Here is a 12,586-nt window from a genome sequence, read left to right as displayed (position 1 = left end):
CTTAGGACTTGGGGAGATAGATATGTTGGCAACCTCGGTTGTGGAGTGTGGAACCTTCTGGAAAAGCAGCCAAGGAGAGTTCCGGCTTTCTCTGCCCTACCAGTCATGCTCTGAAGCCAGAGCAGCAGCAGCAGCAGCTTCTTCTTCTTCTTCTTCTTCTTCTTCTTCTTCTTCTTCTTCTTCTTCTTCTCTTTCTTCTCCTTTTTTCTTCTACTTTTAAATATATTTTTATTGATTTTAGAGAGGAAGGGAGAGGGAGAGAAATAGAAACATCACTAATGAGAGAGAATCATTGATCAGCTGCCTCCTGCACACCCCACATTGGGGATCGAGCCTGCAATCCGGGCATGTGCCCTGACTGGTAATTGAACTGTGCCTTCCTGGTTCATAGGCTGATGCTCAACCACTGAGCTACACCAGCCGGGCAAGCCAAGGATTCTTGAAACGCAAGAAAGTGCTGCCCCTGGGAATGCTGTCTCTGCTCTCTTCCACCAACGGAGGGTCTAACCCCCTCACTTCTGGCTGAGTTAGTCCCCGCCATCAGTCAGTGCCTGTGGCGAAAGCAAACTGGTGAGCATGAGCACGGGAAGTCCATGTGCTCCCAGATCTGTCACTTCTCTGGATACGGCAGTGACATTCCCCAAACATCCCCAACAGCTGGAGCCAGGAAGAGAGGGTCCAACAGAATTGGACAGTAGGCCCGGTCTCAGGAAAGTCTGTTTCACAAAAGCATTCTGACATTGCAAACACAAAAAGCCGAGCTGATTTTTCACTTGGCTCCAAAGTTGTGTTGTCAGGGAAACCACCGGGTCAAATGCATTTGCCTCCGAGGGCTTCCTTCACCGGCTGCGGATCCCCTCGGGCGTGTCTGAGGGCTGACTGGGTGGGAAGGGTCTCTCAGTACTTGAACACTTGAGCTGAGATCTGAGACAACACACTTGTGCATTCTGATCACGCACACCCATCAAAGCCCCTGTCCCCTCTCTGTTCTGGCTCCAACCCGCTGCTGAGTGTCTCTGAATTAAATGGCAAGCAGAGCTCAGCAGAAGTGAAAAGTAAAACTAAAAAGTTGTTTTTTAATACCCTTATTGTCCAAATAACACACATCAAATGTATCATAGCCCACAGGTGCTAAGAAGTGTCAAAACTTCGCATTTGTCGCCCTTGCCAGGTGGCTCAGTTGGTTGGGCGATATCCCATATACCAATGGGGCCTTCTTTCTGCACCATAAACAGCACTCTCTCCCACTGCTGGCCTAGTACAGTGGCCAGTCTGTCCACCTGGAATGCCCTCCCCTGGCCCTCAGAGCTCAGCTCAAATGTTCCAAGTACTCAGAGATGCCTTTCCCAACTAAGGTGTCCTCCCATATACCAAAAAGGTTGGGGTTAGATCCCTGGTTGGGGCGCGTACAGGAGGCAACTGATTGGTGTTTCTCTCTCTCTCTCTCCCTCTCTCTCTCTCTCTCTCTCTCTATCTCTCTCTCTCTCTCACACACACACACACACACACACACACACACACACACATTCTTAGGTGAGGATTAAAAATTAAAACAAAACTTTGCATTTGTCAAGTGGATGCGACTGTAAGAGTCAAGACAAGGAGGGAGCAGCTGGCAGTAAACAGATGGAGCCTTGACAGGGGCTCCTGGAGAGCAGGATGGAGAGAGCTCCTAGAGTAAATCCGGTCCCTACTCTTCGGGCCTGTCCAGCTCCGTAAAACAAGCCTGGAACACAGCCTCTCCAGGGGCAGCCCGCCCAGGAGCAGCAGGAGAGCTCACTGAGACACAGCCTCCAGGGCCCAACCCCACAGCCGCGGATTCTGTAAGTCCGGGGAGGGCCCGGGGATCAGAATTTAACAAGCTCCCAGGTGATGCTGCTGTTTTGCTGCCGGTCCCAGGACCACAACTTGAGTAGCACAGCGTGAGGACCCGTGACCATCCAAATGCCCGAAGAACGCACAAGCTCTCTGCTGGCTGGCCAAGCACACTAACGCCAAAGGAGCTCCGCATCCTCTCTCAAACCCATCTGTCCTCCTGCATCTCCATCTCAGGCGCAGCAGTGCCCCCATCCCTTCCTCCGGGCCAGACACTCTGCCCGGTCCTGCAGACTCCACCCGGGAAGACAGGCAAGTCCCCGCTCTCACTGAGCCTTTGTCCCAACAAACAGGGATGCGAGACAATTTTAGACGGAGATACAGGCATGGCAGGAGGTAGGCAGGAGGATGGGACAAACAGGGGCCGAGGGAGGACACCTTAGGTGGGAAAGGCATCGCTGAGTACTTGGAACATTTGAGCTGAGCTCTGAGGGCCAGGGGAGGGCATTCCAGGTGGACAGACTGGCCACTGTACTAGACCAGCAGTGGGAGAGAGTGCTGCTTATGGAGCAGAAAGAAGGTCCCAGTGGCTCAACCATAATGGGAGGGGCGGGTCAGGAGCACAGAACAAGTTGAAGATGGAGAGGAAGGCAGGGGGTCAGGTTGGGTAGGATCCTGTAGCCTTGCTAAGGAGTTTGGCATTTATTCTGAGCACCATGGGAAGAACACAGATTGCAAGGGGTAGCATTACAAATACAAGTGACATGACTCTAGTCCATCATTCAGGTGACGGAACACATTAGCTTGAAATGGAGGAGTAGCAGGGGACAGATTGTAAAGGTAAGTCAGCATGCATGATGACATTAAATACTGGGACGAGGAAGAGGGTGATGCATGGATATTTGGTTTGAGCAAAAGGTGGATGGTGGTATTCATCAACTGGAGATTGGGAAGACTAGAGGTAGAACAAGAGCTAGGAAATGAAAACTTCCATTTGGATCATGTTAAGTTTGAGAGGCTCATTTAGGGACATCCATGTAAGTGGACATGTCAGAGGATCCGTTAGAAACAAGAGCTTGGAGTTCAGGGGCTGCTGGGCCTGGAGACATCAATCTGGGAGTCATTGATATACACATGATATCTGAAGCCATGGTATTGGGGGACGATGACGATGATGATGACACTTCTTACAGAACTCTCACTGCTTTAAGTGCTTTACATACAGGTTCATTAAACCTTTACAAAAGTTCTAAGAGGTAGGTGCTAATCAAGAACCGTGTCCATGGTCACACATGTAGTAGGGTGTGCATCTGAGAGTCAAAGCTAAACAACGCATTCTGCTATCCCGCTTCTGCCTAAGATCTCCCAAGAGTCATTTCCCCCGCAAGGAGGATTTACAAAATCATCAGGCACCACTGACCTACGCCCAAATGTGGGTAACTATCTCCCAGCTTGTCTAACAGTGGGTTCCATATTGGTGCTGTCTCCCACTCATCCCCGAGCCCCTTATATTCAGGGGCTGTATCTTTTATTCATCCATATGCAAGGTATTGTTGGCAATAATCAATAGATATTGAATGAATAAATGAATCTTAGACTATTAAAAAATGCCTTAGAAATAATCTGATCAAACTCTGCCCCCCCCCCCCCGAGCTTTATTGAAGTATAATTGACAAGTAAAATTGTATTTATTGAAAGTGTACAACATCATTAGTCAAATCCTTTTCATCTACAGATAAAGTATCCGAGGTTAAGCAACTTTCAAAGGTGACCTAGGTAAGTGGTGAGGAGTGTCTGGGATGGGTGGTGAGTGGGCACTGGGAGATGAATGAAAACTAGTAAGTTTCCAATTTTTTTTTATTCTTTGTAATTTTTATACAGTCACATGCAGCAACGTTTTTACTGTATAGTTCTGGCTTTGGTGTAATACATAGATAAGACTTCCTTACCCAAAGGCTATGAAATGTTTAACTGTGATTTCTTCTTATGCTTTTACTCCAAATCTCTCCTTCACCTGTAGCTGACATTGTGTTGGTGGATGATGGGTAGAATCTGAATAACTTGAATAGAAAACGGATTAAACACGAAGTAGGAAACAGCTGGGCTTGTTTTCTCATTCATCCGTGTGCCCCCTCCAGTCTCCTTCCCTTCCTCCCCACTGACGGGCTTAGAGGTTTTGTTACCTGATTCAGTCCACACAGAAGCCAACCAAGACTTCTGATAGAAGAAACCGAGTCTTAATTAACTTCTACTCAAGCGGTTTACAGGGGGCATGCGATGGAAAAAATGATGAGACGTAAAGTTCCTTTACGCTGTGTACCCTGCTGTCTGTTCAATATTTTACAATTTGAGCTGGCCTTTCACACACACTAATAACCAAGAAAAGTCTAAAATGAGTGCTGAAGGCTCATAAAAGGGGGACACACTGCAATATCTCTGCAGCGAGCCTCCTGATACCCTCAGGCTATGCAGCAAGTGACCTTGGTGGGCTGACAATAAATATTTCTCAGGGTCACAATTCAGTCTTTGATTTTTTCCCCCTATTCAATCTTGAAAGAAAAAGCTGTGGTTTTAAAAATATAATGACAATGTTCCTAGCTTGGATTAGAGGGAAACTCCAGTCAGGGTCTTCTGCTCATGGATAAATAATTCAAAAGCAGCTTATGTATTGGAGGTGATATTAGCAATTTGATGGTGACAGTGCTGACTCCGTCACACAAACCTTTGTAAGTGTGACAGTCCCAAAGGAGTGCCTGTGGCAATACGCACTGTGCTGGGACCTTGAACCGACCAATAAAAGAGACAAATCTCTGGCAATCCAACCAAGAGGCAAAGGGGATATTACATTCGGTCTGTTCTGATAGAATACAACAGTTGATTTATTTTTTTAAACTCACATTATCACAAGCCACATAATAAAAACAATAAAAATAAATAATCGTTTCCATGGAGTAAGAAGCCAAGACAATTTTTCAAAAGAAGAAGAATAGCTCTTGCCTTATGAGATATATTCTAATATATTAAAAACCTAGAGGGATTAAAGGAGGATGGTATTGGCACAGGAATAGCAGATTGATGGACTGGAAAGAAGCCACAAATGGTGGACCCGAGGATACGTGAGAAATATGTGTGTGATCAAGACTTTTAAATCAATGAGGGAAAAAAATGAATTAATTGATCAATCATGTTGAGACAACTGGCTCACCATCAGTAAAAAGTAAAGTTATTCCTACCTCATACCTTACAGAAAAATAAATTCTTAATTCTAGCTGGATCGAAACGATTGAAGTAGAAGAAACATCATAGGTACGTTTCTGAAATGGAGATATTCATTCCAAGGGTAACATCAAAACCAGAAATCACAATATTTAAAGAATGTTAATGGGATTTCCTAAAGTTATAAAGTTTTTTATAAGAATTTAAAAGAACCCATATACAAAAATTTATAAAAGAGGTCAAGGTCAATGTATTTTAGATACAAATGTTAATATAATATTATTTTATTCACAGGCTGATGAGGCATGTGAACAAGAAGTATATATCTTAATTTAATAAAATATGTTGGGGGGAAAAGCATAGAAGGATATACCTGCATGGGTTATATTTGGGTGGTGAGTATATAGTTATGTTCTTTCTTTATATTTTCCTGTACTTTTAAATCTCACTTTAACTATGATTATACATTCCTTCCTTTTATAATCAGCAAAAATAATACAGCTGTTAAAACTGCTTTCTGGCCCCATATGGGAGCATTTTTTTGGGGAAATTCTTATATCACACATAGTAAATACTAAACATAGCTAAGGATCTTGTAAAGAGAAATCTTAGTTTAATTTTTCCAGGACTTTAAAGTACCTGTAGGTATCTTAGTCACTGGGGTGCAGCCGCTAATATGTCAGCATTTTATGCTTTGCTTCTTCATTGCATTCTCACATTTGCTCAATGTCCATATATAAAGTAATTATATTCTATTTTGTGGAGTTACTCACTGTATAGTCCTAAATACTATAATTAGCAAACATATTAATCAAACATACCAGTATCAAAACTATTGTCTTGCATTCTATTTATTTACTTTGACAAGAGATCCATGAATTTGTCCAAATAATTCATCTCATTGCATGAGAATAAGTATCCACAGATTATTTGATCATGAAAATTATAACTTAATAAATATGAAATCAGATTCTATTGTTCTATTTAATTTAACTTTGCACTGAGAATACTTATTTCTTAGGGAACATCTGGGGTTCTGTAAACTGGTGAAATGAATATTAATTACTAACATATTTCCTGATATTATCTACTTCAAGGAACTTCCAATAATTACTGTGGTATGTCTCCACATGGTCTACATTTTCTGGAGTCCATGATCATGTACTTAGAGTAAAGAGACATGTGATGGTAATGACGGTAAATACATGTGATGATGCTAGTCGGCATCTAGACAAATTATTCAAAAGGACACATTTCATTTGAAAAAAAAAATCAGTGTCTAGGAGAAAGCAAGATTATAGGGGCAGACAGCTCGGCACTCACACTTACAGTCTTTAAGTTTTGGAGCAAATCACTTGTTCTCACAAATTTGTTTCCTTGCTTGTAAGACAAGGAGAGTAATATCTACTTTGTGGTCATTAATGTGGTGACGCATTTAAAGTAACAACCACCTAACAGGCACTCAATAATAATAATAAAAAAGAGACTATTATTGAGAAGGGACAAGAGGATGGATGACAAGGCTGCGTGCTGCCAGGAGGAAGCTGGCTGAGGCTCTGCCAAGGGACTCACAGAGTAACTACCACCTCCACGAGTGCTCGCACCTCGGAGTGAGGCTGCCAAGCTCCAAATGGAATCATCACAGGGAGGGTGACTCATGCTACTCAAGTTGAGTCAACAGTTAACTGATCTGAAGGAGAACATTTCTCTTTCTGGTGCCTGAAGCGATCGTATCTCTCAGTCAGGCACCACCTTCCTTAGATGAAAAGAACTCAATTGTCTGGGGGAGGGTGGAGCCAGAACAAAGAGGTAGGAGTGGTGAGGGAAGTTTCACCTGAGTCATGGGGAGGCTAACTGACTCTCCTTGCCTAACGGCAGACCCCACCTCACCAGTGCAATGAAACGGGTACCTCCCAGGGCTGGGGTCTCTCTCCAGGTGCCAGATAACCCTCCATTCGGACCTCTGAGCTGTCCTTTCTCATTGTTCAAGGCTAGTGAGCCACCTCATTCTGTCTACACAGGTCTTCCCCAGAGCGAGAAAAATGCCCTGGTCTCCACTTATTAAATTGCCTTCATTTCCAGTCCTCTCTCCTCCAGATTATGACAAGGTGACCTCGGTGAACCATTAAGAACTATCCGATTCCCTTGTTTCTAAGTACTTGAAGGAATCTCACTGTTTGCCCATAAAATAGTAAGTTATTTTAACTGCTATTTCTGTTGATTGGATGGATGGATGGATGGAAACATGGACAGATAGGTACATGGATGGATGGATGGAGGGAGGGAAGAATGAAGGGATGGATGAAAAATGGATACGTGGAATATGAACAGAATGTTGTCACACTGTGCTGGACGTTAGTAATAAATGAGTCCTTGGATCTTATTTGGCACCCAGAATGATGATGATGAGAAAAGAAACTTGATCTTCTCACATATGCTGATTGTCTGACTTCCGATTCAAGGAATGCAAAGGCAAAAAAAAAATCACATTGACCTTAAAAAGGAGAGAGCCTGGCTGTCTAGTTAAAAACAAAACCAAAAAACAGCCTCTCATCTTTCTGTCCTCTAATTAACATGTTCATCTTTAACCAAGAATTCCCGAGATTTTAGTATATTTTGCTTTTTTTTAAAATAAGGAGTTGACTATACTCTGAGCCAGAGACCCAGCTCTGTCCAGAGTGACCTTGAACAATTCACCTGGTTCTATTAAGTGTTCCTCAGCCCTCCTCTCTGTCAGGAGAAGAGGCTAACTTTAGCCCTCAACCCTCCCCCAGGAATATTCTAAGGAAAGAGCCATGGCATATGGGACATAATGCAAGCTCCTACAAAGAAAGGTCCATACATGGATTTACAGGACGAGCCGAGGGAAAAGGGCACTCTCCTCAGTATCATGCTGCTTTTCCTCCTTTTAAACTCATCCCTCTGGTTACAGTTAATGGCAGCCGGTAAATACACGAAGCAGATTTAGGTCATGTTGCTATTTGAGATCAGCAGCCAGCTTGCCGAGGATTTACATTCGGAGGACTCATTTAGCACCACCCTGCCTTCCAGAGAGGAATGAGAAATGCCACCATGAAGATCTCCCGGTTTAAACATTCCTCAAAGAATCCAGAGCTCGCAACCCCCTGCAAGGCAGCCCCACCCTCCCAACCAGCCCTCGGAGCAGCGAGCGCTGCGGTTCTGCACGTGCAAGGAGGCAGCAGAAGCTCTGCCTCGGGAAGCCCTGCGCAGGGTGGGCCGGCGGCAGGTCCTGGCCGGCCGGGAAGGTGCTCACGCCGCCCCTGAGCCCGCAGAGAGCAACATCCGGCAATCAGGGAGCCTTGTGACAGTGACAGAGCTTTCTCCTGGGCGGTCATCAATTACGATGCTTAAGTGCACGATGTTTTCAAGAAAAGGAAATAAGTCAACAGCGTGTGCTCCCTTCCTACCCCACCCCCCTCTCTACCTCCGTGCCATGGAGACCCAACCAAGTCAAATCATTGAAACGCTGTCGTTTGACCAACTGCCTGTTCTAATAGAACACTTTCAAAATTGCTAAAGTAGAGGGGGGGGGGGGAGAGGAATGAATAATCGGAAATTCACAGGGCTGCTCAGCACACTGCTTTTATCTCCCTTTTCTCCACAGCAAGAAGGAAAGTTGCTAATATTTTTAATTTTTTTAAGAAAGAGCATTATGTTAAAGATATCTCTGAGAACCTTGGAACAAACACACGCAGCACCTGTGCACCCGAGACACAGCCCAGCACACTCCCTCAGCCACCCTGTGGAAATTCTCTCCCAGTTTCTATATATAACCACTGCATCTCACAGGCACACTCCCCCAAACCGGTCCACACGCACGCTATCATCTCATCATGCTCGCAGACCCGGGGACGCTGTAACAATGCCCTGGACTGGAGAAATTCCCAAGAAGAGCCCAGCGATGGTTTCCTGGCTGAATGAAAAAGGGCTAGCTCAGTCAGCGGCAGCGCCTTCCCGCCGCCGGGGCAGGCTCTGCCCGGCTCTCCGCAGGGCGAGCGGCGTGTCTAATCATGGAAGAGGCTCGTGGACCGGCCGCTTACCTTGCAGTGCTGCAGCAGAAGTATCTGCTCGTCGAGCTCTTGTCGCTTGCCTTCTATTTCAGTCTGCCTCTTTCTTTTCTCCTTGAAAATAAAGAGAGAGAGAGAGGCTGTAAGAGAGGGTGGGTGTTGGCTCCAGGAAATTTGAAGGCAGGCAGGCAGCAGCAGCAGCACACATCTGTACAGACACTTGCAGAGATGCTGGGCATACACGCACGGTCACCTGCCCCTCCGTCTCTGGGTGTGTTGCAAACAGCAGCATCCCCCAAGCATGTCTGCTGTGGGCTCAGTGAGTGGGAGCAATTCTCCTCCCTCAGCCAAGCTGCAACAATTTAATCCAGAAGAAAAGGCGGTTTCTAGACACACACACACACACACACACACACACACACACACACTCACACTCATGTTCTGTGCAGTGTTAATTTGGAGACAAAGAATTAAAACGTCTCAATCAAAAACACAGAGGCTGTTATGAACTGCAAATATGACAGAAAAAAAAACAGTGGGAGTTCTAGGGTAGAGTTCCTTTATCGAAATCAAATACACTTATTATACAAGATAATTTCAAATGTTGTAGGACAAATCATCCTGTTGGACATACCCAATGATGCAAACTAGATGTGTGCTCTTTCTTAAACCAGCCTTGTGGGGGGCGGGGCATTTCATGTGGGTGGGGCTCACCGAGGTTCTGATATATATGAACTCTGGGGTTGGTCTGCCTGCGTCCAACTCCTAGCTCTACCATTTGCGAACAATTTGCTCACCTCTGGTAAGTCCTTTTACCTCTTAGGTCTAAGTCTTCTCTTACATAAAGAGGAGACGATAATAGTACCCAAAGCATATGGTTGAGGCATGTATTAAATGAGATAATACATGTAAAGGACTTAGAACAATGCCTGGCACATAGTAAACACTCAATAAATGTTATTTGCTATTATTCTTATCGGCACATACTACTTTTAAGTAATGCCTTTTAAGAAATTGTTTTCTTTAGGGGTGTATTTCCCTTGTATTCACAGCATACCCTTTCTATTGGAGTGCACACTTCACACTTTTCTTCTCAATACTCTGAAAATGTAACCAATAATCATATGACTGGGCATTTATCCAAGAAACCCAAAACACTAATTCAAAAATGCATATGCATCCCTATGTTCATTGCAGCATTATTTGTAATAGTTAAGATATGGAAGCAACCTAAGTACCCACTTGTAGACAAACGGGTAAAGAAGATATATTGGAATATTACTCAGCCATAAAAAAGAATGAAACCCTGACATTTGTGACAACATGGATGGACCTAAAGGATATTGTGCTAAGCAAAATAAGTCAGACAAAGACAAATGCCATATGATTTCACTTATATGTGGAATCTGAGAAACAAAATAAATAGACAAACAAAACAGAAACAGACATACAGATACAGAGAACACTTTGACAGTTGCCAGAAGAGAGGGAGGTTGGGAGGAGTGGGTGAAAAGGGAAAGGGATTAAGATGTGCAAATTGTCAGTTACAAAAACAGTCAGGTAAAGTACAGCACAGGGAATATAGTCAATAATAATGTAACAACTATGTATGGTATCAGATGGGTACAGTGATCACTTCATAAGTTATAGAAAGGTCTAGTCACTAAGTTGTACACCTGAAACTAATATAATATTGTATGTCCAATGTAACTGAAAATTTAAAAAAATAAACAGCATATGGATGTGATTAATTTAAGAACAGAAAGGCTTTCCCTTATGCTAGCTTACTTGTCCCATGTTTTCCTTCCAACGTGCCGAGACAGCTACTGCCCTAAATTATTTTGCCTTACTCACATATGCAGGGAGACGCTTGTTAGACCAGACAAAAAGGCATTTTACAATACAACAGCCAAATCCTGGAGAAGACAATAACGGAGAAGGCTGGCTGCTGTCCTCTGTGTTAACCGAAGCTTTTATTTTATGTAGTTGCTATGTTTCTGGGGATGTGCTCACACCACTGCTATTCAAATCCACATAGTAATAACTTATTATAACCAAGTTCCCGGTGCAATGCCCAGATATTAAGAAATACCTTTTAATATTTCTGGGACATAGTAGCCAAATCAGGGACATAACCTCCTTGCCAAAGTGAGGCCCGAGAATATTTTAGAAACTTATTATTTACCAAAAATATTCTAATCAATGGTGCATCATTGTTGCTGTTTAATCCCAGGGTATGTCTAAGAACACGCAATATATGACAGTAGGCAAGAAAAGTGAGGCCCGGTGAGGAAAGTCCACCTGCCCAGCCACTCAGAGTTACCACATGAAAAAGCAAGGACCTCCAGAACCAGCCACTGTCTCTACAGTCTAGGATTCCTCCAGAGTAGGTTTACTGGACTTTTATCATTCATTCTCATTAACTATCGGGATATGGATGGTCCTACATTTAAATACAGAGCCAAGATATAGTATGTCAAGAATACAAGATGCTGATGACTCAATAATTCCATAAATGTTTGTTGAAGGTTGTGTGCTTGTTACAGACTGAATATTTGTATCCTCCCCCAAATTCGTATGTTGAAACCAAAACCCCAATGTGATAATATTAGGAGGTGGGACCGTTGGGAGGTGATTAGGTCACGAGCATGGAGCTCTCATGAACGGAATTAGTGCTCTTACAAAACAGACCTCAGTGAGTTCTTTTGCCCCTTGCTCCCTGTGAAGACACAGCAAAAAGACACCACCTGTGAAACCAGGAAGCCAGCCCCAACCAGAGACTGAATCTGCTGGCACCTTGATCTTGGACTTCCCAGCCTCCAGAGCTGTGAAGAATAAATCTCTGTTGTTGATAAGCTACCCAGTCTCCAGTATGGACTAAGACAATGTTCTAATTACTTGGTCATTGGCAAACCTTTCCTAAGCCATCCCACCTCTGTGTCTTTGTTCAACAAGAAAGTGCTCACTCCACCGTTGCCCACCATCGTACTGGTCAATCATGTCTTGAACAGAACAAATGTTACCAGATGTTTTGGGCAGCGAATCTTTACATGCTTGAGCCGTTGATTCACTGATGGCCACTGGGAACAGATGTAATCATGAAAGCTGCAGATTTAAGTTAGTTTTTTTAAGAATGGGTAGGAATCAGGTAGATACAGATTAGTGGGTAGTGTATTCCAGGCCAAGAGAACAGTGCAAGCAAGGGCAGAATTGTACTTCCGATTCCAGGGACAATGAGCAGGGAAATATAACTGGGATGCCGGGTTGCCTTTAGGAGTAGAGAGCAATGATTCAAAAGTTTCGCCAGGACTAGATCACTAGATCCAAGAGGGCTTTGGATGTCAGGACAGCAAGTTGGGATTTTAGTGTATGGACAGTGTAATGCATTGTAGGGTTCTAAGCGAGAGAGTGATATAGTGAAATGACATTTTTTAAAAAATATATATTTTATTGATTTTTTTACAGAGAGGAAGGGAGAGGGATAGAGAGCCAGAAACATCGATGAGAGAGAAACATCGACCAGCTGC

At 43.9% G+C, this 12,586-nt stretch overlaps 1 protein-coding gene across 1 annotated transcript in view; it reads right to left on the bottom strand.

Moving 5' to 3' along the window:
• Nucleotides 1-12,586, bottom strand: part of LOC103286355 (paralemmin-2) — a 122,786-nt gene that overhangs the window by 47,289 nt on the left and 62,911 nt on the right. Inside the window, exon 2 of the mRNA XM_054726886.1 lies at nucleotides 9,093-9,173. Coding sequence (XP_054582861.1) covers nucleotides 9,093-9,173 — 81 coding nt within the window. The remainder of the gene's footprint in view (nucleotides 1-9,092; nucleotides 9,174-12,586) is intronic.

The sequence above is a fragment of the Eptesicus fuscus genome, chromosome 15 (assembly GCF_027574615.1).
Source record: "Eptesicus fuscus isolate TK198812 chromosome 15, DD_ASM_mEF_20220401, whole genome shotgun sequence".
NCBI lineage: Eukaryota > Metazoa > Chordata > Mammalia > Chiroptera > Vespertilionidae > Eptesicus > Eptesicus fuscus.
Note: the sequence above shows the minus strand (reverse complement) of the source record. Positions and strands in the feature narration are given on the sequence as shown.